Below are 24,347 nucleotides of genomic sequence, written 5' to 3'. Positions count from 1 at the left end.
AAACTACGTGTTGAAGTTTGGCTGGAACCTTATATATAACAAATTCGCGGTGTGAGCGCTATAGTGGCGCTTGAGCCATGGAGTAAATATTATACCCTTACGAAAGACGGGAGTTCTAAAGACTCATCTCGAAGGCGAAAATTAGGCATGCACTTATGCTGCCATCGACTATGACCAGCATATTCACGGCCAGCTTGGGGTTATTCTCACTAACTCTCATATATATCTGCTACCACGCAGCAAACCTGACAGTTTCTCCACAAGGATGCCGGATGTCTTGGATGTCTCCATCTTACCTCCTCCAACACGAGTTCAACTCCTCATGGACGCCATTAGCACACCGGTATTCGCTCTGGTTATACCGCGAGGTGGGATGGGATTCCAACCAGGTGCGTGTCTAGTGACCACTCCATTAACTGCAATCCGGTAACTAATGCTCAAGGACTCTAAACGATTGTCTCTGAACCTCGCTATTGAACAAGGTCATGGGTGTACCAGTTCTGTTCATTCCCGGAAACGCTGGCTCGTCGCACCAAGTCCGCTCCATCGCGTCCTCTGCTACAAGACAATATTTTTCGTCTCCTTTTGTCATCTCCAGCGACTTTACGGGTCGTGGAATTCAGTCGCTGGACTTTTTTGCTGGTAGGTTCAATTTCAATTCACGTAGCTCAAACCGGTGTCACCATAAGCTACCACACGTCAACAGCTTGCTGACGTGTATCCTTTTTGCAGTGGAATTCAACGAAGACCTTTCGGCGTTCCACGGACCTACTATTGAGGCACAGATCGAATACTCCGCTGCGGCGGTACGTTACATCCTTTCGCATTATCCCCCTAATACCCGAATTATCGTCATGGGTCATTCGATGGGGGGCATCGTAGGGACAGCTCTTCTCCCATCTGACGATATATCTGCATTGATAACCATGTCCACTCCCCACACGCTACCCCCTGCACGCTTCGACGCACGTGTAGATGAGATATATCGACGAAACGCTGGAACTTTGGCGAATGACTCGACGCCCGTCGTATCGATATGTGGAGGGGCTACAGACATGATGATTCCCTCTGAATCTTGCATTCTGCCAGATCCTGGTCCCGAACGTGATATATATCGTCGTACAGTCTTCACATCTGCACTAGAGGGTGCATGGACTGGGGTTGGTCATCGCGAGATGGTGTGGTGTCATCAGGTGCGATGGCGGGTTGCTCGTGCTGCCCTTGAGCTTGGAGAAGCACATTCCGATATAGACATTGGATGCACAATAGACACCTGGCTTAGTAGAGATGGCCGTCTCTTTCCTCCCGTAGCAGGTACAGATATCCCCGAGGCAGCGACTTACGAGGTTCTCCCCGAGGGCATGGATTTGGTCACGAGAAAACCCACTGGATCTCGGACATACCTCCTCCCTATACCGCGTGCTCTTGAAATGAACGCTACGTTTGTCTTGTTGGTATCACGAGGTAGCATATCACCCATCGCACCCCACCATTCGAGCAAACTTCAGACAGCACCTTTCTTTTGTGTTGGACGTGCGACATCGCCGACAATACAACAATCTACAGAGTCTGTGTCGTGCGTACCGCTCGAGCCCAGTACTCTGAAACTTTTGCCAAGTCCTATTCCGGGAAAGCCTTTTCCAGTACCAGATGAAGGGTCCGATGAGAGCGAGGGCGTCGTCCTTTTCGAGGCCACAATACCACGTATACCTAGTGGTGTGGATAACGCTTGGATCGGTGTTCATGTTGACGCTGCCGGTGAAGATGGTTGGGTTTTCGGAGGATTTGACGAGACTCGAACTTTTCAAAGTGATATTGGTGTCTTTGGTTTGTTTTCACATTCTTTTCGTTTCACGCTCTTATTCAATTGCAAGATAGACATTGTTGCTGGTGGTGCAAAGCTTTCGCTGCAACCTACCGAGCGGAATCTGGTGCGAAGGCACATTACCTTTACAAAGTTACTCTCGAACGCGCTCGTGGTATACGCACTCACTCCAGAATCAGTGCGTCCCACGACGTCTTGTGCACGTATGTTAATGGTGCTACAGTGATCAAAGATATTACTGATGATTTTTCCGACGTAGATTCTCTGTCATTACTTCCCCCGCTTTTGGTGCACAAGTCTCATCCAGCAGAAACTCATTATCATCGCCTAGAACATAGGACATCAGCAACTCTCCATACACACGCATCAGCGCCATACATACCCCTCTCACGGTTTTCTCCATCCTATAGCTCAGAGCTCTGGATATACGCGGTCAGCACTGGCTGCGAAGATGTCAACGAATTTACTTTGACTATCGACTGGTGGGCAACGATCGGGAGGATTGCTACGAGGTATCCTACCACCCTGATAAGCTGGGCTGTAGGTGTGGTTGTGCTGTTGATGTTCCACGCATGGCGCGAGAGCGGGAAGGGTTCAATGCCGAATGTGTCACAATCATTGGTCGCCTTCATCTGTCACCTCCTGCCTAAACTGCTTGTTGCATCCTTCGTTGTAGCCCTATTGCCCTTGAGCCCCGGCTACTACTTAGGAACTCGAGGGGAGCCATTTCTCGCATTCCTTGCGCCAGTCCTGCTGGTTGTTGCCACAGGTCTAGTATGTGTCAGCTGGTGGCTCGTTTTACTCCTCATGTGGCCCTTGAGATTCCTCACCCGGTTGCTGCCACCAAAGTGAGCTACTATCAGTCAAGGGGACAGACTTACTGAAACATCCTGCTCTGCAGGAGTAGGCGATACGATGAACTGAGCATGCCGCGAAGCACCATTGTCTCTCTCATTTTCATTTGTTTTCTGGTGTTCGTGGTGGTCCCATGGCAAATTGCATTTATGGGATGCTGGTTGATTCACTTACACACATGTGCGAGTTCAGCGCATCGAAAGCCTTACCCTGGCTCTGTGCCTTCTCTCCGGAGCACACCCATCGAATCGCTTCCTCTGCGCGAGCGCCTTGACGGTCGCGAGGATAACACAAAAGGCACTGGACCCGAAGAAATAAAGCCTTCCGAAGAGCCTGAAATTCAGGATGCGTGCCGGGTTCGGAATTTGGCTACTGTTACCGATACTCTAAATGCTACCCAAACATACCATGAGAACACGCATCTCCTGTTACTGATAACTTGGCTTCTGCCTTTGTCGATGCCTGTGCTCGCGGTTTGGATGCGAACCCTGATGACTGCTGGGTATACTGCCCCTTTCAACGGCGATCACAATGTTTTCAAGGTTGCGCCGTTCCTCGTGCTTGTTGAGTTTGCAAGTCGCAGAAAAAGTGCTTTATCATTGCATCAAAAGTGAGTGTTGTTTGTTGCGATCGAGATTGAAATTCATTAATTTCGATCATAGTGGGGGATCATACCTTCACTGGGGATACCTCATTGTCGCCTGTGTGTCATTTTTGCTAGGTTCCCGAGAAGCATACAGGGTGTTCGATGTTGCAAGTATGTACATCGGGTGCGCATTAGTTGTAATATTCAGCCCTGTCCGTTTTGCTAGACGCATTGCTACATGATGATTCAAAGGCGATTTGTTTCGATGTTTGTGCTGTGCAGATATTCACTTTCGCTGTTAATGGAACGCTTTCACACTATGGAGAAGACATTGTCTGCTTCTATGGTATGAGCTGGCTCGGATACCAGCGCCCACTAAAGCCCGCCGCGGTCATGTCGCGAGAATTCAATAATTCAAAGAACTCCCATTGCTTCTGTTTTTTTAAATAACTCGAAAACGTTCGGTTCTTTCTACCGACCCTTTTTTTTCCCTCCCAATGTTGTATCAGTCCTTGGGGGGGATTGTTGGACAGTTATAGTGTCGAGCAAGGTATCAAGATTACGTGCGATGACACGGACCGGTAATACTGCACCTATACATGCGAATTTGGCCAGCGTTCATCCAGACGAATTTACGTAACAAATTTGTTATTGTGTATGTTATGAACAAAAGGCTGATGGTTGTTGTTTGGTTCCGCAAGTGGTTGTGCAAATAAAGGGATGAACGCAAAAGGCAAATCGAACATTTGGTTCAATTTTCAACTCGTTTCTTTCCTTCCTTCCATCCGTACTTGCGTTGCCCCCCAAACTCCAATATCAAACTTGTTTTTCAACCATACTTCCATATTCTGATCGCCGTTGTCATTTAGACGGCAACCCTTTTTGAATTTACCCACCTTTTTTTCAAGACGTCCAACCTGCGCGCACCAACGCATACCACCGTTTCGCCCTCAAGCTCAATTAGCGTACGAAACGGTGCAACAAGGATGGCAAACCCTTCTTCATCCCATCATGAGCGTGCCGAACGTGACCGCGAGCATCGTCACCGCTCAGAGCGACACCACCATCACCGAACCATATCCTCAACAACCCTTTTACTCGTTCTTTCCCTAGTTCTTGCAGTCCTCGCAGTCATGCTTTCACTACCCGCCTCTAGCAGTGCAAGTGCAAAGGCAGCAGCAGGAGCAGAGGACCCTGCCGCATCTGGACTCTGGGGTTATCTCACTCCCAAACGATCGCAAGCGCTTGTAGCTCGCGAGAGCTCTGTTGCTGGACGTGAAGCTGAAGTGGCGCGTCGCGAGGCAGAACTACTCGTCGGCGCGCCCGGTGGTGTGCTTCCGGCTCAGCAGTCCCCAATCGTTTGCCCTGTCTGCCCTACCGCCACCATCGTAGACTTTGCGCCTGCACAGACCATCATTAAAGAGGTCGTAAAGGAGGCAGACCTTGTACCCCCAGGGTGGTGGAAGGAGGCCAATGCCCGTGCTGAGGAGATTCTAGATCGCGAGCTCAGAATTGGCGACCGAGAACGCGAGATTACCCGCCGCGAGGAGAGTGTCAACAGAAGAGAGCATGATGCTTCGAGACGCGAGGCTTGGATAATGGAACAGCTTGTGTATGTGTCTTCATTCCGATTAGTTGTGATCGAATTACTCACCGGGGCTTTTGTACAGTCTCATCAACAACGATGGAGCCTCCCTCGAGGAAGAAGTGTTCTATGAGCCTGCTGTTAGCAAGCGGAAACTCAAGGTACCACCAATCGTCCCGCGCCGTCCCGAGCTCTGAGACGAAGGAGGATTTTCCGTTTATTTATGCCAATCAATAAATTCGGAAAATCTTTCTGCTTCATCCTGTGTAATAGTCTGTATCTCCTCCTTCGTCCGGGCTTGGGGGACAACGGTTTCATCTCGTCCCCCTTGTCATCGTGCGGTAAAGTGGAGACCAGTTGGTGGTGATGGCTGCTTTTGGATGCGACGCGATCGAAACACGCTACACGTGACGGCTAACGGCCATATCTTGATTTAATTTCTCAGTTATTTTCCATGCCACCAACTGGATCTCTCGTTGCCGCGACAGAACAGTGTTGCTGACTATGTTTTTTTGTTTGTTCCGCAGGAGCTTCCTCCCATGGTAATCGCAGAAACTGAAACAAAAACTATCATTCAATATGAAACTTTACCTGCCTCGACTGTCACGGTTCCCCCACCCGCCAATACCCGTTTTGCTGCATTCCCTACACCTGAAGTGTTTTCATCGAGCTACACCACTCAAATTCCCAGAACCACCGCCATCACTGTTGAAGAAGATTTTATTCGTGAGCCCTTGCGGGCTGAAGAGGTAGAAGAGTACGAGGTGGAAGAGTATGAAGATGATGATGTGAGAGCAGTCACACTTCGCCGCAATGCCCGGCCGAACCGGCGACCGCCACCAAATTCACGTGGCTGGTTGTGGTAAATGGACCTAGTTGCTCTTTTTTTATTATTCGTTTGACCATCTGCTTCATCTTTATTCCTTTTTTCTTCTTCATCGCTGCGTAGTTTCCCATAACTTCATTCTACTTCAGCTTTGGCATCTCCCTTTATGCACGACACGACAACTGACGGTTCATGGAGACTGCGTTTGATACGTACAGATTGAGACGGCCTATGACATTACGATGGGATACGCGTTGCTTTCTTGAGTATGTAGTATAGTATAGGTTAAGCTACGAACTTTTGACTACTTGTGTCCCCTGCTCTTGGAAATATACAATTTAGCGGCGGGTTTTCGCTGTGCATACTTTCTATTACTGTGGGAAATTTTCTGAAGCCTCGTTAAGCTTCAGTTCTTTGTGTTTTATACCCTTTGTGCTTAGACCAATTGATATATTTCAGGTGGAAACTCCTGAAGGGTCGCCATCTACATATCGCGTCATCATAGATCGATATTTCTCCAACCATCCTTAGTGTTTGCCATCATCAACTAGCAATTGCCTGCGCCTGTCATCAGGGGCTTTTGTGAGCGCCGAGGCAATTCCAGCGATGGCTCAATCACGCTGTATGGTGAGTTAATCAAAGTGCCACTTCCTCCGTAGCGTCCCATTTCCCCTGAGTTGTCATGTCAATGCGCGGGCTTTTACTTATAGCCACAATTTAGTACTTCGATGAAAATGGCACTGAACGCAATGGAGGTTGTTACTCGGGAGATCGATGCAAATTTGTTCATCCTGGAAACCCCGCTTGGGATACAGCCCCGAGTCGGAATGCTCCGAGAGGTCGCGGAATGGGCAGAGGTGGATTTGTGGGTGGATTTTTTTGGTATGCTTGTGATGATCGTTTTGACTGACCTTTCCGTGTCTTTCAGGGAGAATCGAGAGGGTCGTTTAGTCGTGGAAGAGGGCGTGGATCCGGACCTGTTAATCAATCTAGTTCATTTTCGGCGTCGGGATGGGATACTGGAGGAGGAACTGATAATAATGCACAGAATCCGAACTCGGGCTGGGCGATAACAAGTACAAGTACAAAAGGTAGACCGGGCACCTTTATGTGGCATATCTAACGTATCATGCACTTCAGATACTGCTAAAGAAGCCAATGTTGCCACTGCATCCCTGTGGGACACTGGTGACTCGTGGGGCACGGTCTCAGACTCAGGAGCAAAAAAATCTTCTGCAGGTGGATGGGGTGATAATGACACATGGGGTGGTAATGACACATGGGGCGGCAACTCCGGAACAAAAGATCAATCTGGAGGCGGATGGGGTAATACTCCCGGTGGCGACATGTCTTCTGGTGTATGGGGCGCGGCAGACACGACAGACACGACGCTGCGCGCACAGGAGAAACCTCGGAGCTCAAATGCAATGGACACGTCTACAAGCACATGGGGTGACACTCCCGGTGGCGGGTGGGGCAGTCCTGCGGGTGGTGCCAAATCTCCTGGTAGATGGGGCGCGTCGGGAACGACTGAAATGACGTCGGTTGCACAGCCGAAACGTAATGATGCCGACCAAGAGAATCACAGATTTAAACCATCACCAGTTCCTGCACCACCACGGCCTCCACGACGTGGCTCGCGAGTACAGGACGACGAGGAAGAAACGCGTCCCAAGATGACCGGGACGAATGATGTCCCAATGGTCAATACAAGATGGAACAAGAAAGCGGACACGACAGTGCCCTTGCATGTGGAGTCTTCTGAGCGATCTCGCCTTCCGCCGCTCCAGACGAGCGCATTAAACAACGCGACTCCCCGAGAGCCACAAGCTTCAGTGTCCGCCAACCGCTCTGAGGACGACCGAATGGACGTGGATGGTTGGAGGCAGGATGTAATACCAGAGAAAGTTCATGACAGGTCGCCTTCTACATCGACCGTGATAGGACCAGCTATCACTCGCAAGAGGAAATATGGAAACGCGGACCTCGAGAGGAAGCAGGATATATGGAAGGATTTTATCAGGTGCGTGAAGTTGCACATTCATGTCAAGCATTTCATTGAATCAATAATGCAGATTGTGCGACCGCGCCGTTCGAGCAAAAGTAGATCTCGCGAAGGCAGAGGCAGAACGTCAAAACTGGAGAAGGGCACAGAAGTCTACTAACTATTCCCGCATCGGCGAAGCTGGCCGCATTCGCCTAGATGGACATCGGACAGAGCTTGAGAAAGTTTGTGCTGGTCACTACGATAAACTATCGCAGGCGATCAGTGAACTTGCGGAGGTTGGAGACAAGCTGAAATCTGGCATAGACTATGAACAACGTTACGATATTGGAAACGAGGTGGCGCGCTACTCAAATGAAGTCGGGGCTTGGCTATCAGATATCCGCCCACTACTCATTGCCAACACCACCGAACAGCCCAAAGATACTAATCATCCTACTCCTCATGAAGATGAATCACCTGAAGAACCACCAGCTATTCCAGACAGTCTGGATCCCTTGCGATCTCGTCTGGACAAACAAGAGGAGCAACTCGAGGAACTGCGAACAGTGCTGACGCTCGAGTCTTCCAATGATCCTCTTGCTACTATCAACAACACAATTGACAAGAAGATAGATCTCTTGCGTAAAGATCGAGCGGAGGCCAAGGCCCAACGCACTAAGCTGCCTCCACCGAAGGTTGTCATACCACCCGAGGCAACAGGCGCTATAGAAGATGTTTCTCGTAAGGCGGTGGAACTGAGCGCGGCTATGGAAGCGCCTATCAATGACGTCGCAAATTTACTCATTTGTCAAAACGACATACAGAAAACACAGGCTTTTTTCAAAACTGAGAACGAAGAGCTCAAAAATTTGATAGTCAAGGTAGATCATTTGGCAGTTATGTCTGACATATCTCATTGTATCTCACTCCTTTAGCTCACCGAGACGTCCGCTGCTAATCGGAAACTGATCCAAGAACAAACCGAAGCCATTCAGCGTCTCAAGGTTTCACTCGAGGCAGCTTCTGAATCACAACGCGCTCCTGCACCCCCTGCCGAACCCCCAGTCAAAGTCATGTTCGACGACCTTCGTGCAGCAGTTGATGATGTGCTGCACGGTATTGTATCGCGCGAAGTCGTTCCTACGATAAATAGATTGCGCGATGATTGCTGGAAAGATAACCAGCACTTTCATAAGGAGGTGTTTGAGGTAATCTGGGATAAAATTGAGCCCAGCTTAAGGATCGCCGAAGCTGTCAACCGATGGGCGACAAGGTTAGAACTCCCTGCATCCTGATGCGTACCTCGTCAAGCCATCCATCCATTCGTTATCTACTTGCTTGTAAACATCCATCTTACCTGTTCAGCCTACACTAGTCGACATTACTCTTGGATCACTCGGTTACTTCCCTTAATAAGTAAAATTTCTGTACTCCAGTCGGCGTCGGTCAAAGGCTCCGGCCTGTATGCTTCATCGTTGTAGTTCACTGCCTTCAACGCTCTAAAACTACTGTTGCATTGACCCGACTATGAATCCACGTCCTGCAAAAATAAGGCGCTGTAACGTGCGTGTTGGCGGAAAACGCCCAAAAAAGTTGATTTAATTCTGCCTGGAGAACTTACTACATTTACGTCCCCCATAGCTCTGGGATGACAATAAGAAACCAAGGCGGGCCAGAGGGGGGTCGACTGGTTGTTGGAGGAATGACAGTGATTGTTTCTTTGTGCATCCGACAGAAAGAGAATGGGACACGGCTAAACCGTCCTTTCCTCCTCCGGCACACGAGGTTCTTGACAACGACAACGAATTTTGCTACGAGCTGGGCAGCAGACATAGGAGACCGAGTGGTTCTTCCGTGTTGTCAGAATTTCGCTCCGACCACCCTCCACCCACTAGCCCGTCCAAAAGTCCTCGAGCACATCGACAGGACAGTAGGAACGACAAAGGATCACGTTCACCCGCCACATCAGTGGCTGAATCTGACAAACTCGAAAAACTACGAAGGGACGGCGGCTATCACCGGCACATGAGCATAGCAGGTTCGTCATCGTCTTTCTCCAGACGTCGTACTCCCCCTCTGGATGATCGCGGGAGGCGCAGCGACCGAGCTTGCTCACCGAGACGATTATCCCCGCGGCGCCAAATGTCCATCACAAAGACCGTCATGCCACCACCACCACCACCCTCGCACCTACCACAGCCTCCTCAAGGGACTCCGCCAACGGATCCACTACCTCCTGTTCCTGTACCACCATCCTTCCTTTCTCTAGACATATCAGAAAAGCCGCCCGAAAAGTTTCAAGCATTATCAGGAGATGATCTACGCAAAGTCTGGAATGAAAGAGTGGAGTGTGTCTTTCTTTGTGTTACAGTTATTGACTTGCGAACTAATCGCCTTCCTCAGTCTACTTTTCGCATCTGTAAAGGCGCGCGAACAGTTGAGCTATGCAGAGGCAGACTTGAAACTGAATAAGCTGGGCGAGTCCTCGCGCATGACCAACGTGTCGAACGCTCGTGCCAGAGCGCAGACGGAGTTGCGGTGCCAGACGAAGAAGAACGAGATTTCCGATAGCATCCAAAAACTGGCTGCATCAGAATTCTGGCCGGCTCTCAAGCCACCTGATTTGCAGAGCGTGGAAGCCAAGTTTTCCGGCATGAAACAACAAATAACACAATTGAAAGATTCAGTCAGCGAGCTCAGTACATCTTTCTCTGCACTCCTCAGGTTAAAGCACCCTGCCACCGCCTCCAGATCAGGTGAACCCCCACTGAAGAAGCGGAGGTTAGAGGGAGAGGATGCCACAGCTGGCTCTAGTGAAGTCACCTTCTCACTCAGTGCCTTGGATGGCATTCAAACCCGGTTGAGCAATGTTGATAGCCAGCTACTCGACCTTCAGAATGACATTTTGCAGCGCAACACGATCCTGGGGGATGAGATTGAATCTCGCATCGACGCTCGGCTGGAAGAGGTGGAGATATTTCCGGATGAAGATGATATGAAACCTTCGTCAGCAGCTGTAACTGCTGTGGTGCAGGCTGAGACTGCCAAGGCCCTGGGCATCATCCATATAACCGGCCAACAGCTGGGAGAAGTGGCGCAGGAGGTTGCGAACTTGATGATACAGAGCAAATGCACCGACGACGAAGCTACGCGGTTAAGACAGGAAAATGAGCAGCTCAAAACTGAGATCATCAAGGTAAGGAGTGATTTTAGACTGGTGAAAATCAGGCTGACTAGTGTGCATTCAAGCTCAAGTCCTCGGCAGAGGCTGACGCCAAAGTGGTACAGCAAAATAACGAACAAGTAGAGGCTTTAGCAGTAGCTCTGCAAGCCTACATCTCACAAGCTCCACCACCACCTCCACAACCAGTTATTCCAACCCACGAATATCTCATGGAAGAGCTCGAAGACCATATTCTTTCCAGCTCTATCAAGGCCATTGAGCCTCTCCTGCGGGAGATGAAGGATGAGGTCTCCAAGATGTTAAATGACGAGAATGATGATATGTATCAAAATCTGTGGCCAAAGATCGAGCTTGTGTTACGCATGGTGGAGACGGTTAAGAAGGGTAGTAATATCATTTTCGAACCGGAGGAATAAGAACGTGTCACGGTTTACACTTCCAACATAATAGTGTAGTCGTATATCCCTACCATAGCACAGATGACATCCATTTGAATCCTTGTTGGCATTCGAGGTTAATGATATAGATATATCCACATAGTGCAACGTTCAGGTGTAGACGTACAAACACTCAGTCATATTCATCATCCTGTCTGAACGCTGCCGAATATGCCAATATAGTTCCATACACCAGTCTACACAGGAAACAGTGAGCCCTGAGAATGGTGAAATCGAAAAGAACGTACCCTCCACCGATGATGGACATTGCACAAGCGCCTGGTTTCAGAACCTCGGAATGGGTGAGAACGACGGGGAGCGCAAATCCAGTGACAACAATGATTGAAGTAAGGAAGCGGCCGAGGTCCACAGCACCCGTGGCGTTGTCACTTGAGGAAAATTCGTCTCCTCCGCAGTGGGCAAACAGGGCATTGGGCAGAGGAGCAAGCACGAACGTCAACGCTGAGAATACTTGGATAAGAATACCAATGAACGACACACGCATGTCATACGCACCAACTAACAACGGCAACCAATTCACCCATAGTGCACATGAGAGTATGATTAACAGGAATCCAACAGCGAGCACGAATGATAGCAATATTACAGCTACACGTGAATCAGCCACCACATCTCATACTCGTCAGTGATAATAACACGCACTCTTGAGCCCCGCTGACATCTTGGATATAAGGACAACAATGTTAATGAGGGTGTTGGAGGGAAGCTTGCAAGCGTAGCAGAAGTTCTTACCCGTGGTGCTGACGTAATCGCGATATCATGGCGGGCTCTTTGAATGCGCTCTTGACAAAAAGCGAATGGATGGATTTGTGCCTTTCCTTTAGACAGAGGTTAAAGCAGAAGTGATCCGTTCTCACTTTCTGTGGTAGAACTGCGCTGTCCGATGCTGGCATTTATTTCATCAACGCTCGCTTGATTACTTCAAGTGATGAGATTGCAATCAAACTATACTGTGTTAATGTCCGCCATCCTTTTATTCTCTCTGAACAAACTCCTAATCACTTCGTGATGCTCACCCATTTAAATACACCTCCACATCGCCTTGACCTCAAAATGAACGCGATATGCGTAGTGCAACGAAATATGTCAGGCGTCAGTGCGAAATGCGCGCGTGCGCATCGCTGCTCTGCACCGACGGCTCGTCGAAGTGCACATTCCAGAGACAGGCGAAGTTCAGTTCACCGAGTTGGACGGTCAACCGTAATTAATTTCCATTGCAGCCTGCATATGCGACGACGTTCAATGGCTGCCAAGGACTCACCCCCTGATGCGTTGTACTCGACCTCCGTACTGATGCATTCGCACACGATCAACTGTACACAGTGCTGTCCAAGGTGCGGAACCGTCACGACATTCCGGCATTGTTTTCAGGCACGAATGAAGAAAGGGAGACGGAGAACATAATTTACTCTTCATTACTGCTGCAAAGCAGGATGACAATATACGATACGACTGAGCCGTCTGCGGGCGAGCGGATTGCTTGTAAGAATGCGATGATATTCAATATGCAATCCTTGCACATTTACCCTCCCACTCCTGCCAATGCCTCATCATACCCTCCACGAGAAAATGTGCCACATCCTTCCTTGAAACCGAATAACCGCACTCTAGATCCTCTGCTTTCACTCTATATGCATTGCTTTCTTTACCTTCTACGTCTGCGCGACACTTTCCGTCAGTTAACAACGCAGGCCTGATGACAGCGATACTCTTAAGTTCTCCAGCATTGGGGACACGGCTCGTCCAGCCAGCACCGAGAATGTCATCGCCTGGGCTGTCTCTCGCATCCCACTCCCACCCAGCGCTATGGGCTATGACTTCCTCCGCGCCGCATTTGTTTTTGTGCGGTGCGGCTAGGATGTAGCTATACAGCGGTTTGAGAGGGAGGGGAACTGATTTGTGGGAGGCCTGCGTAAGGCCCGTGGAAGAAATTGTTATAATTTTTGGGTGTGGGGATGGGAGAGTCTCGAGAACGTTTATGAGAGATTGGGTGACGAGGTTTGGTGGGGTGATGGTGAGGCCTTTTGTTAGTGAAAAGCCGGGTGTCCCGCCTGATAGGTATATGGATGAGTAAAATCTCGACTAGCTGGAATTGGTGGAATGGGTTTATAGACATACCGACTGTGAAGATGAGAAAGTCGACTGGTCTGGTGTCGTCCCCAAGCTGAGCCTCGGACCATGCCCGGCGAACATCACTCTTCACGAGTGCATCGCCTTGAATAAGGTGGGCTTTACCTTCCTTAATGTAGGCTTGAATTGTGTCATCCTGATCGAATACTTGTGGTGATCGCAGGAGGAATGTAACAGTAGCGCCGAGCGCTGTTGGCATAGGATGTCAGAACATGTAGTAGGTGTCAGGAAAAAGGGGTTATTTTACCAAGGAGTCGGACAGCAGAGTAATACCCTATATTTCGCGAACCTCCGATAACGAGGACTTTAAGGCTTTCCATGAAGCTTGGTAAGTACAGCTGCGGTGGATAAGAGTGTTGAGTTGAGGATGAGGATGGGTAACTTGAGCCTACTAACGAGGTACTTTTAAGCGATCGCACCCCCGGTGATCGGGTGGAATCCCGGCGATCAAAAATAGCAAGGGTGGACGCGCGCAGTTCTCCTTAGTGCCATTTTGTCAGGATACATGATCAGAGGTGGGCCATTGGTACTAACATCCCCCATCGCTGACCGCAGGACTTCACGCTGCCGCTGTGACTTGCCCGAACCTGCTTGAGGGGGCTCTCTGGCTAGAAGTTAGATTAGCTGATCGTCTCCAACTTCCAGGTCAGACCTTGTCAATCAGCACCTGTATCACTGGCAGTGCAGTATCTTCGTGATAGTTGGACGTGGCGAATGCCCTTGAAACGCGTACGCGCATCATGTGCCCAGGATCTATGGTTATGGTTACCTCTGATCCAGCACTGCGCTGCGCAACAGAGTCCGTGAATTCCAGCATTTCAATCTACACAGCCCGATCTGCACCCTTACAATAAAACATGTTCAACATAACATCTTGTCAGTCCCGTGCCTTATCGCGCAACATATCATCTGACAACAATACATTGATGTGTCCCAATGGCGGTGACATTGAGGCAGTGCTTCGCAACAGGCTATGCGAATCATTGCAAAAGTATGAAATGCCTTGCTCTTCTTTAGTCTCGCAGCCTTTCTGTAGCATGCAAGTACCGGCGAAAGGAAGTTCGTGGTACGTATTGAATCTTGAATCTTGATGGATGACGTAGAACTGCACGGACTCCTGCAAGACTACCGAAGCATAATGAGCAAATGCTTGATATCAATGGTAGAAATGCGTGGATTATTGGAGCATGGCAAGTATAATGAATGAATAATGATATAATGCCTGACCCGTGGCTATCTGAGTCGTCTGGACGGATTCCGAAGGGTATTTGGCGGTCTATCTACCAACGCCCCCATCGTCGGCAGTCCGGATTTCAGAGTAGCAGGTTTCTTTAAGACTTTGGAAATTGCAGGAGGCGCGATGGGTATTTCAGTGAGCGTGGCCGTGGAAGAAGTTAAAGATGACAACGAGACTGCAGGAGGTGAGGGTGGGACTGGAGCTTGTGGTTCATCTGACCACTCGTTGATTGGTGTGTCGACTTTCATTTGCTCTGGAACGGTTTCTACAGGAGATTGCGGGTGCTGCAAAGGGGGAGGTTCGGAAGCATGCCTTGATGACTCCCCTTGTCTCCGCGACTGGAGGATCGCATCCCGGCTCTCCGTCAGCTCCCACTCATCCACGTATTCCCATGCTCGTTTTCGCGGTGTCATGCCAGTCGGAATGTCCTCATGGGTACCTTGATCAAGCAGTGACCGGGCTGTTTGGTGCAGTGAGGTGAGCCTCGAAGTCGTATTATTGCCGTGCTTTTCAATCGTGTCCGATAAGTTTGAGCTCTGAAAGAGATCAATGATGTTCAGTAAGAGCACTTCATAAATAATGTCAGTTCTACTAGCCTCTGAAACCACACGACCACTGAAGCCTTCAACATTTCTTGAGCTGGAAGTAATACCTCGCTGGAGGTGCCGTAACTCGGATTGTATATCAGTCGTCAAGCCATTGGTACTCTCGATACGTGCTCTCTTAGCACGGTCATGACGATCGAGACCTCATGGAAAATGAGAATCAAATGCGGATGGGCGAATAGGACCACCTACCTGTGCCAAAGGAGGTTTGGAGGGTCTGGCTTTGTCTTTGCAGTTCACCAGTATAGGTTATAGTGGCTGCTGTGATTGAATTATGCGTAGCCAATAAACCGTCCTTGAGGGCTCCTTGCAAAGATCCGACGGTCTGAGTATGTTGTGATCAGCAGGCCAAACTAAATAAGCCAAGACTCTCACCTTGAGAGCGCCATCCCGCGTCCTCTTTCCTTCTGTACCTCTCCGCTCAAATGAGGTCATGGCTTCCGAGCCACGTACGGCCACTTCGTTCATCAATTTATCATGACGCTGGCCAAACTCGTTGAATTCCTCTTCGTGTTTGGCGTTGGCGCTGACAACAGTGCTACATGCTTCTCGCAACTCGCGATCACGGGAAGCTACGAACTCCCCAAGTAGACCTGATATGCGCTGAACGAGTACCTCGCTGGCCTTCGCAGATTTCACCTTCTCTGCTTCTATCATTCGAACGAGAAGTGCATTCTGCTCCTGGAGTGCCGTGTTCTCCGCTTTTGACATGTCATCCACAAGGGACTTGGCCTGTAAGGCTGATTCTTCATCGGCCTTGATCAATTCGATCGCTTGAGTAACGGCGGAGTCGAGGAGTGTCCCCATAGCCTTCAAAACATTCTCTAACTGTGTCATGTCAGTTGAATAATTCTTACATGGATGAGACAATAATTACCGATGCGAAGTTACTTTGATTTGCAGCATACAACTCCTTGTACATCGTTTGGGATGTAGTTCGTAAGCTATCGGACCAGGAACTAAATGAACTCTTCATGGTCTCTTGCGATTCCTTGACAGCATTCTGCATAGCTGTAAGAGCCTCAGTAGAGGCATCATCCTTCGTGTTGATGATTCGAAGTGAGTCTTGAATGCGCTGGAGTTGCTGGTCAATACGCTCGGAGTGACTTGTAAGAATCTCGAATTCCTTCGTCTGGAACTGTTTTGCTTCTGTGCGTAGCATCTGCGTGCTGTGCCCTGCGGTCTTCATGAAGTCCTCCAGTTTCGTCAAGAGCGACTGCACTTCGGAAGAGATGGACCGTCCATGACAGGATACAGCTTTGATGTTTGACGTGAACGTTTTGTTCCTCCGTTCTGGTAATCATCGTTAGTTTGACAGACCAACAGGGAAAGAAGCAATATATACGAAGTTTCTCAAAAAGTGCGCCAATGTCGTCGATGCTTTCCGCGGCAACCTGTTTCAATCCCAAGGCTACCCCATCCAGCTTTTCTTCATTGATCTGGTACGCCTGGCGCACGACAATCTCTTCCTCAAGAGCACCTTTCGCTATCTTCAGTTGACCCTCCCTGACTTCTAGTTCTCCTTCAGCTTCTTTTAGTTGTTCCTTCACCTGTTTCAACTCCCCATCTGTCTTCATCAACAGAGCGATGCTTTGCTCAAATTCTTCCCTGACGCTCCTCAACTGGCTCTCTCCAATCTCCACTTGCTTCTTAGCCTCCTCCATCTCCGTCTGCCTGAGCTCCTGTTCCACAGTGAGCTGATTCCACGTCTCTTCGGAAAAGAAGATGCCATTCTTCTCGCGTGCGGCCAGGACGTCAGCCTTGAGACGTTCGATCTCGGCCACGTATTCTTTGAGCAAAGAGTTTCTTGTCATCCGCTGGTTGATCTCCGGCTTGTTGCGGATGGACTTCGCGCGGATGGCATAATCGAGCGTAGAGAGGGTCTCTTCCATGTTGGAACGAGCAGGAGAGATTGTGGCGATTATATACGTCTTTGTACGGCCACCAAGTGAGTCTTGTAAGAGACGGGTGAGTTTGGACTCCCTGTGATTCAAACGTGTCGGTATACCTCCACAACTCGTAGACTGAACACACTTACCGATAAGGGACATGTGTCGAACGCTCAACGAGGGCGTTTATAACACGGCCCAAAGTCAGCAAGCTTTGGTTGATCATGCCTGCTTCTCGGGCCCTCTTGTTCTCTGCTCCAGAGCGTCCGATGTTCTCTGAGCCTGCAAGATCGACGAGGTTAAACTTCCCAACCTTTAGGAGGTCATCTCCCATGGAGGACGTCTCCTTAGTATGAATAGTGATTGCGAATACGGAGTGCGAACGACTGGAGTGGTCGTTGAATTTGGTAGCTGCAATCTGGCGACGATGGCTACCTTTTGTGAGGAGGGCAAGTGCATCTGCAGCGTCTTTGACAGGTATCTCTTCGAGACCCTGAATAAAAACACCTTTCTTGCTAGCGTCATCAAATATTTTGAGGCCAGCTTGATTGTCGGCGGGGCCACCTTTTCCCATAGGCTGCGTGGATCCTGCAGGAGCGGACATTTCGCTGGCGAGCAAGTCTCGAAGCTCCTCGTTGTAAAGCTCGACGAAGGATATCTTGACACTGTAGTCAATAGCAGATGTCTCAAGTTGGTGGAACAACCGGAAAAGGACCCTCGGTATCATGCCTGCTTGGGAAGATGGATTTCCCATCGGCGTGGGCGTCAGGTCACCTTGCATAGTGTAACTGTAAACTCATCAACAGTGATGATATGAGCAATTAGGGAGAAAACGTACGTTTTTCCAGTTCCTGTTTGTCCATATGCAAATAGAGTACAGTTGTAGCCCGTGAGGACTTCGTCTAACATGGGGCTAACAACCTCATGGTAAATCGTAGCTTGATCTGCTTCTGGGCCAAAGACGAGATCGAATGGATATGTTCTTGTAGGGGCCAGAGTAATAACGCCTAGGCTAGAGACAGGCGTAGAGGTCTCGATGGTGACTTCCTGACTCTTTGCCCCGTTGGAACTGACGATAATCGGGGAGTTCTCCTGGATTTCGCGATCAGAACGTCTACGGCAGCGAATTGCAACGTGGATGTGAGTCTCCGAGTCATCCTGGCCATGGAACTTAGAGCCCTTCAAGGATGATGAGATCGCAAGTGTGTGCTCTAGGCGCTCGTCTGTGGGTGACATGATTGTAGACAGGGCAGACTTAGGTTTTGACATGGAAGATTGGGATTTTGTGTTTATTGTAGGGGCCCTTGGGCGGAAAGTGGTTTGTCTCCTCGTAGCCATCGAGGACGTTGTCGACAGCAGCGGGAGGACGGTGTTAAGTGAGGAAGCGATGAAGGTCTAAAACGCGTCCAAGAATCAACAACGCGACTGTGTCACGTGCATTCGTGGGAAGTAACCGCAATATTTCTATTCCGCTGTCCAGCCTTCGAAGTTGATCTTACGCTTGAGCAGCCATGGGAAAACGCAAGAAATCCTCTAGAAAACCAGCTGCGGCCACAGCGGCAAGGAGGAGGGAGCCATTAGGTTTGTTAGATGCCTTTTATTCTGCTTGTCATACTTGAATTGTCTAATAGATACTGCCTTCACTTGCTTGTTCTGTCATCATGACAAGTCCGTGACAGTGAGAGTCGACAGAAAAGAGGGCATCGCCCAGCTAGTGTGCAGAGTGTGCGACCAGCGGTATCAGAGCAAAGTTAACCGTGCGTACCATTCGGATTCCGCCAGTTCCTACCTCTTGATCATGATCCCGTTTCTCAACAGACTTGACTGAGCCTGTGGATATCTATTCAGAATGGCTAGACGCTGCTGATGCGGCACAGAAAGAAGATCACGGCACTCGCAGACCAGCTGCTTCATCAAGTAGACCAGCTCCCGCACCACCTTCCGTCGGGAGTGATGATGATTGATCTGAGACTTGTAACTATCTTATCTTTTCCTCACACTGTACAATAGCAATTGCAAGACAGGCTGTAAAATTAGAACCTCATCGATGCATATCCAGCCTTTAAACTTCTGTGACGCACCTGAATTAATCTGCGAATTTACTGATAATTATCTGAAGATGGGGATTCCAGGGTGGATCCTGAGCTGGATAATATCCGTGTTGTATATATATATTGTGTATGCCTGTTCTTGTCGTTGACCTGCGAGGAGTTGCAAGGGGGAAATTTGAGTTTACAAGCCTACTGATTAGCTTGTAGACTGCTGCAAGACATAGTCACGGTGATCGAATATTTGGCTCGAAATGGAACACGTGCTTTGGCCCTTTCTCTCATTTAGCGCTTCGTGGTTCACGACCAGACCTGGGCCTGTGTCCAAAACCATTTCCTAGATTTCGAACTATTCGTTGATACCGCAACTACTGGCCACACAAGTACTCTAGATTTTCATTCTTCCTTAGACGCACCATCCATCATGGCGTCCTCGACCAATATCAAGGTTGTCTGTCGGTGCGTCTTAACCTAGCTTCGGAATTCGATGAAGATGCACGAAGTATCTTTAATCGCCTACTGACGTGACCGAATAGTTTTCGACCCCCAAATGCGCTCGAACTCAGAGAGGGCGGTGATATCGTAGTCGCCTTCGATGAGAATCTTCAGACCGTGCAGATGAAGAACTCGCAGGCCGTTTCTGGGCCAGAGAAGGATGGATTCACGTTCGACAGAGTTTTTCCGATGGGCACGAAACAACACGAAGTATTCGATTACGGTGTTAAAGAGTGAGTGGCTCCGAGAACCACGCGTCTTTGTCGTGTACCTCATCTGATTACCTCCTAATGCAGTATCGTAAAAGGTGAGAGAGGGCACCTCACCCCCATCTTGTGATGTCGAGTGCCTTTCATACATTGTCTAATAATTTCGCGGAAGAATGTTAATGCTAATACGGTAATCAGATGTCCTGGATGGCTACAATGGCACGGTCTTTGCATATGGCCAGACTGGTAGTGGAAAGACATTCACCATGATGGTACGTTTAATTGATATCATCTTGAATTCCACTCCTGATTTCTGTTCCCTAGGGCGCGGACATTGACTCATCAGATCTCAAGGGAATTATACCCCGCATCACGGAACAGATTTTCAAATCAATCGTAGAATCGGACTCTCACCTCGAATATGTTGTCAAAGTCTCCTACTTGGAGATTTACCTTGAACGCATACGCGATCTTCTTGCCCGTAAGATCTCGAACTCTTTTCTGTGAATCCAGTGATGAAAAATGTACTTCAGCCCAAAATGACAACCTCCAGGTACATGAGGAAAAATCAAGAGGCGTATATGTAAAGAATCTTTCGGATTATTACGTTAGCAGTGCTCGTGAGGTCTATGAGATAATGAGACAGGGAGGGGCCGCGAGAGTCGTCACTTCAACCAGTAAGTGTCTCCCCGTGTCGTGGCGTTAACCTCCAAGTCACTCGTAACGGCAGACATGAACGCTGAATCTTCGCGGTCACACTCTATTTTTCTCATCACGATCCAACAACGCAATACTGAAACGGGAGCTCAGAAGAGTGGCAACCTGTACCTTGTCGACCTTGCCGGATCCGAGAAAGTGGGAAAGACCGGTGCTTCGGGGCAAACTCTGGAAGAAGCGAAGAAGATCAACAAGTCGCTCTCTGCTCTCGGCATGGTCATAAATGCTCTGACAGACTCGAAGGTACGTAAGAGCGCGTACAAGGGGATACTTCTTCCCTCTTTTTGTAGCAGGGGTTCATGATTGTGTCTCTTAGGTCAAACATATTCCGTATCGTGATTCGAAACTCACCCGTATACTGCAAGAGTCTCTCGGTGGTAACTCGCGTACGACGTTGATAATCAATTGCTCGCCTTCACAATACAACGAGTCTGAAACGCTTTCAACTCTCCGTTTTGGTATTCGAGCCAAGTCAATCAAGAATACCGCTCGTGTCAATGCGGAGCTTTCTCCATTGGAGCTGAAGGGTCTTCTATCAAAAGCTCAGCTTGCAAACACTAGACATCTGTCATATATCCAGTCATTAGAAGCAGAGCTTGCTATCTGGCGTGCTGGTGGCCACGTCGAACCGAGCGAATGGACTTCCGCTGACAAGCCGACTACTGGCGCTGCTGCGGCAAAGAAAGCGACTTCATCCCCAACACTTTCCACCACAAGAAGCATGACTCCAGTGAATCCTATATTGGAAGGTCTCCGATCAGAGATGATCATCGATAGTCGACCGCAGACACCGACGGTTGTGGGCTTAGATAAGGACGAGCGGGAAGAATTCCTCAGGAGAGAGAACGAGCTTAGCGACCAACTTGCGGAGAGGGAGAGCCTGCTCAATGCCGCAGAGAAGCTCACCAAGGAACTTCGTGAAGAGTTGGCATACCTCAAGGAGCAGGAGGCAGCAGCTTCGAAGGAGAATAAATCGATGTCGACTCAACTCAACGAGCTCCGCCTGCAAGTCGAGCGTCTGGATTACGACAACAAGGAGGGCATCATAACTATAGACATCTTGAAGGAACAGAATCAGGATGCGAAGAGTGAGTTGGAGGAGCTGAAGAAAGTCATTACCGATCTGCGCTCGACTCAGAGAGATGCATCGGCGGAGGACAAGGAGAAGCGCAAGCAGGAGAAGATGGCGTTGATGATGGCTAAATTTGATGCTGTATGTTTTCATTACTTGAAAAATGCACGCTGCTGATCTATCACTTATTCATAGCAAGGCACATTCTCTGAGAAAGACGAGCAACTTCGCCAGCTTCTTGCTAAACTTGATACTATCGACACTGCAGACGCTCTCTCGACATTGAGCGTCGACGATATTGTTGCAGCAAGGAGGCAGCTCACAGAAAGCCATTCACTTGTACGCGAGACGGTCGATCGCCTCCGGCAAAGCCAAGAAGAGAATGAGATGGTTACTCGTCGCAGAGACGAGCTCGAGGCTCGGTTCTTGTCACTGGAAGCTGATTATGAGGAGCTTCTTGGTGAGTGGTGAAAACATCTCGAGCATTCACACCTTACGACCGTTCTTTGACAGAGAAAACTATCCATGATGAGGAGACAAGCAATGCTGACATCGTGGAGTCCATGGCCGAGTTCAAGGTGAGCCATACATGCGTTGAGATTAACAGTGTGCATTGAATACAATCTATCACGCAGAACAAGCTAGAGATGCAATATGCGGCTAAACGTGACGCAAACATCAGCGAAGTGGCCGATCTCAAGCAGCAGCTGGAGTTGAAGTCGAACGAGATTCGCACTCTCAATGCATCTATTGACAGTCTGAAGAGCGTCAACGAAGAGCTCAAGGTATGACGTTTTCTACTCTTGTCCTAGTGCTAAGTTGAGCCCTCCTTTGTGCAGCGTGCGTTCGCAGTGACTTCTGCGGGTATTGAGGGAGGGAAGAATCTTGCTGAGAGCGCGCAAGACCTCGAGCGAACTCGTAAAGCAATTAACGTGCAGTTGGCAGAATTCGATGGGGTCAAGAAATCCCTCGTACGAGATCTGCAGAACCGTTGCGAGAAGGTTTGTTCGAGACATTAAGCTTCTCTTATCTTTCTACTTATCATGCACGTGCTAGGTCGTTGAGCTTGAGATCCAATTGGATGAGATCAAGGAACAGTACAACAACGTCATTCGGAACAGTAATAGCAAAGCGCAGCAGAAGAAGATGGCATTCCTGGAGCGGAACTTGGAGCAATTAACGTTAGTTCAGAAACAGGCGAGTCCAGATCTTACTCTAGTTACATATTTTGCGAGCTCAATTACTCTTGCAGCTCGTTGATCAGAACTCGGCGTTGAAAAAGGAGGCCGGAATTGCTGAAAGAAAATTGCTTGCGCGAAATGAGCGGATACAGAATTTGGAAACTCTCCTGCAGGACGCTGACCGTCGGCTAGCTATCCAAAACCAGAAGTTTGAAACACAGCTCCAATCAGTTAAAGAGCGACTGGAGCAGGCGCGGGGTAAGCCGAATAATGACATGTTTGCGTTGATGCCATCTCAACGTCAGCATATGTAGCCCAAAAGACCTCGAGTCCAATAAACTTCGGGCGTATTGCCAAGCCACTGCGGGGTGGCGGGGGTTCTGCGGCAACGCCTGGACCCACTACTACACCTGCACAAGTTTCAGGTGGTGGGACGCCAGGAAATGCTTTAACTCGCATCCAGAACGAAGACGGAAGGTAAGTTTTGGTAATTGTAGTGGTTGCCTCAGATTGCTCACTTGGCGTCTAACCTTGGTTTCGCGGTTCCGACAGCGGAGGTTAGTAGGGTTAATCAGGTCACTGTTCACTTAAGATGCTAACGGATCATTTGCAGCAAAGCGTGCGTCATGGTTCTTCAACCCTCGGGGGAGTTAGACGCCTTGGATTGATTGCTTTTGATACCTGGACTGTTTGGTATCTTTTTTTTACATTGCATCTATCATCTTATCGTTTTTAATAATGCATTCTCTGTCGGACTGACTTAAAGTTGTAAGTGAATAACCAAGATAAGGCATGTACGTTTTGGTTGTGTCAGGTGGTGGACCCTAGGTTTTTGGGGCTGTGGTGTGTCAGAGCGCTTGAGGATTGAATCGAACGACTAAGCCGGGGGCCAGTTGTACTCTAGTACGGTTACCACGGTCCGCTTGTCACGGAACCGATCGACAGTAGGTAGTTCAGTATTCCGGGCAAGTTGAGTAAGCGGAATCTGGAAGTATTCTGGCGCTTCTTTCGCAAGAAGCAGGGATATGATTGACAAAGGAAGCCAAGAAGGATCAGAAAATGGGACCGGTGCCGTTGAATTCTACTCAAAAAAATTTCATCGGGAATAGGCGAATGAGCGGGGACCTGTGATGGCTGTGTGTAAATGTTCCATTATGAGGGTCCATTCCTAAATATTATAACTTTCGGTCGTGAACCCGCTAATTTACCCTAGATTTTTGGTCAAACAGGTGGCAGCTTACAGCTGGGCATGTGCATAATACTTGCCGAGCGGATCCATTTGGCCGTGTAAGTAACGGAACCAAAAATCACCAGCCGACTCAATACATACCCCTTCAGTATTAGTCGTGGTAGAAATAATCTATCCCTGAGCGCACCCGATCGTTCTGTTTTTCGTCTTACGCGCGCCTCACTCGAACGGGGGACGTGTCTTCCTCTTTTCCTCTTCATCTACTAGTT

At 49.1% G+C, this 24,347-nt stretch overlaps 11 protein-coding genes across 11 annotated transcripts; 8 read left to right on the top strand and 3 right to left on the bottom strand.

Moving 5' to 3' along the window:
- Positions 1-28: 28 nt before the first annotated feature.
- On the top strand, positions 29-3,654 carry F5891DRAFT_1005585 (PGAP1-like protein-domain-containing protein). Its single transcript, XM_041360398.1, has 7 exons — positions 29-389; positions 483-642; positions 733-1,827; positions 1,879-2,028; positions 2,085-2,673; positions 2,727-3,290; positions 3,343-3,654. Exons 1-7 carry the CDS (start codon positions 156-158, stop codon positions 3,506-3,508), a joined length of 2,958 nt encoding a protein of 985 aa, XP_041231210.1. The 5' UTR covers positions 29-155; the 3' UTR covers positions 3,509-3,654.
- Positions 3,655-3,933: 279 nt separating this feature from the next.
- On the top strand, positions 3,934-6,046 carry F5891DRAFT_1005583 (uncharacterized protein). The gene is made up of 3 exons (XM_041360397.1): positions 3,934-4,878; positions 4,937-5,012; positions 5,379-6,046. The coding sequence occupies exons 1-3, from the start codon at positions 4,253-4,255 to the stop codon at positions 5,715-5,717; spliced, it is 1,041 nt and encodes a 346-aa protein (XP_041231209.1). The 5' UTR covers positions 3,934-4,252; the 3' UTR covers positions 5,718-6,046.
- Positions 6,047-6,067: 21 nt separating this feature from the next.
- F5891DRAFT_619668 (uncharacterized protein) lies at positions 6,068-9,097 on the top strand. The gene is made up of 6 exons (XM_041372487.1): positions 6,068-6,304; positions 6,399-6,542; positions 6,606-6,768; positions 6,818-7,700; positions 7,753-8,545; positions 8,600-9,097. The coding sequence occupies exons 1-6, from the start codon at positions 6,284-6,286 to the stop codon at positions 8,957-8,959; spliced, it is 2,364 nt and encodes a 787-aa protein (XP_041231208.1). The 5' UTR covers positions 6,068-6,283; the 3' UTR covers positions 8,960-9,097.
- F5891DRAFT_619575 (uncharacterized protein) lies at positions 9,076-11,387 on the top strand. The gene is made up of 4 exons (XM_041372485.1): positions 9,076-9,227; positions 9,306-10,012; positions 10,068-10,860; positions 10,914-11,387. The coding sequence occupies exons 1-4, from the start codon at positions 9,192-9,194 to the stop codon at positions 11,262-11,264; spliced, it is 1,887 nt and encodes a 628-aa protein (XP_041231207.1). The 5' UTR covers positions 9,076-9,191; the 3' UTR covers positions 11,265-11,387.
- F5891DRAFT_619422 (vacuolar protein sorting 55 superfamily protein) lies at positions 11,195-12,077 on the bottom strand. Its single transcript, XM_041372483.1, has 4 exons — positions 11,949-12,077; positions 11,802-11,894; positions 11,534-11,747; positions 11,195-11,482 (listed from the first exon to the last, which is right to left on the bottom strand). Exons 1-4 carry the CDS (start codon positions 11,965-11,967, stop codon positions 11,419-11,421), a joined length of 390 nt encoding a protein of 129 aa, XP_041231206.1. The 5' UTR covers positions 11,968-12,077; the 3' UTR covers positions 11,195-11,418.
- A 500-nt stretch (positions 12,078-12,577) lies between these two features.
- Positions 12,578-12,733, top strand: F5891DRAFT_931637 (uncharacterized protein; the record flags this gene model as incomplete). Its single annotated transcript, XM_041373969.1, has 1 exon — positions 12,578-12,733. A coding segment is annotated over one exon (156 nt), but the record flags the coding sequence as incomplete, so codon positions are not given.
- A 25-nt stretch (positions 12,734-12,758) lies between these two features.
- On the bottom strand, positions 12,759-14,209 carry F5891DRAFT_619435 (uncharacterized protein). Its single transcript, XM_041372484.1, has 5 exons — positions 13,971-14,209; positions 13,833-13,917; positions 13,684-13,774; positions 13,425-13,625; positions 12,759-13,357 (listed from the first exon to the last, which is right to left on the bottom strand). The coding sequence occupies exons 3-5, from the start codon at positions 13,754-13,756 to the stop codon at positions 12,807-12,809; spliced, it is 825 nt and encodes a 274-aa protein (XP_041231204.1). The 5' UTR covers positions 13,757-13,774; positions 13,833-13,917; positions 13,971-14,209; the 3' UTR covers positions 12,759-12,806.
- A 315-nt stretch (positions 14,210-14,524) lies between these two features.
- Positions 14,525-18,505, bottom strand: F5891DRAFT_1248729 (P-loop containing nucleoside triphosphate hydrolase protein; the record flags this gene model as incomplete). Its single annotated transcript, XM_041369860.1, has 7 exons — positions 14,525-15,421; positions 15,471-15,603; positions 15,654-16,106; positions 16,156-16,571; positions 16,624-17,261; positions 17,317-17,955; positions 18,006-18,505. The coding sequence occupies 7 exons, from the start codon at positions 18,503-18,505 to the stop codon at positions 14,670-14,672; spliced, it is 3,531 nt and encodes a 1,176-aa protein (XP_041231203.1). The 3' UTR covers positions 14,525-14,669.
- A 173-nt stretch (positions 18,506-18,678) lies between these two features.
- F5891DRAFT_975815 (transcription elongation factor Elf1 like-domain-containing protein) lies at positions 18,679-19,131 on the top strand (the record flags this gene model as incomplete). Its single annotated transcript, XM_041376567.1, has 3 exons — positions 18,679-18,748; positions 18,799-18,924; positions 18,986-19,131. 3 exons carry the CDS (start codon positions 18,679-18,681, stop codon positions 19,129-19,131), a joined length of 342 nt encoding a protein of 113 aa, XP_041231202.1.
- A 1,087-nt stretch (positions 19,132-20,218) lies between these two features.
- On the top strand, positions 20,219-20,675 carry F5891DRAFT_619414 (uncharacterized protein). Its single transcript, XM_041372482.1, has one exon. It carries the CDS (start codon positions 20,341-20,343, stop codon positions 20,623-20,625), a length of 285 nt encoding a protein of 94 aa, XP_041231201.1. The 5' UTR covers positions 20,219-20,340; the 3' UTR covers positions 20,626-20,675.
- A 1,515-nt stretch (positions 20,676-22,190) lies between these two features.
- F5891DRAFT_619642 (uncharacterized protein) lies at positions 22,191-23,681 on the top strand. Its single transcript, XM_041372486.1, has 8 exons — positions 22,191-22,286; positions 22,344-22,493; positions 22,548-22,709; positions 22,765-22,905; positions 22,961-23,147; positions 23,204-23,366; positions 23,442-23,446; positions 23,503-23,681. Exons 1-8 carry the CDS (start codon positions 22,272-22,274, stop codon positions 23,541-23,543), a joined length of 864 nt encoding a protein of 287 aa, XP_041231200.1. The 5' UTR covers positions 22,191-22,271; the 3' UTR covers positions 23,544-23,681.
- The last annotated feature ends 666 nt before the right edge of the window (positions 23,682-24,347 follow it).

The sequence above is a fragment of the Suillus fuscotomentosus genome (assembly GCF_016647785.1).
Source record: "Suillus fuscotomentosus strain FC203 chromosome Unknown F5891scaffold_6, whole genome shotgun sequence".
Lineage (NCBI taxonomy): Eukaryota > Fungi > Basidiomycota > Agaricomycetes > Boletales > Suillaceae > Suillus > Suillus fuscotomentosus.
Note: the sequence above shows the minus strand (reverse complement) of the source record. Positions and strands in the feature narration are given on the sequence as shown.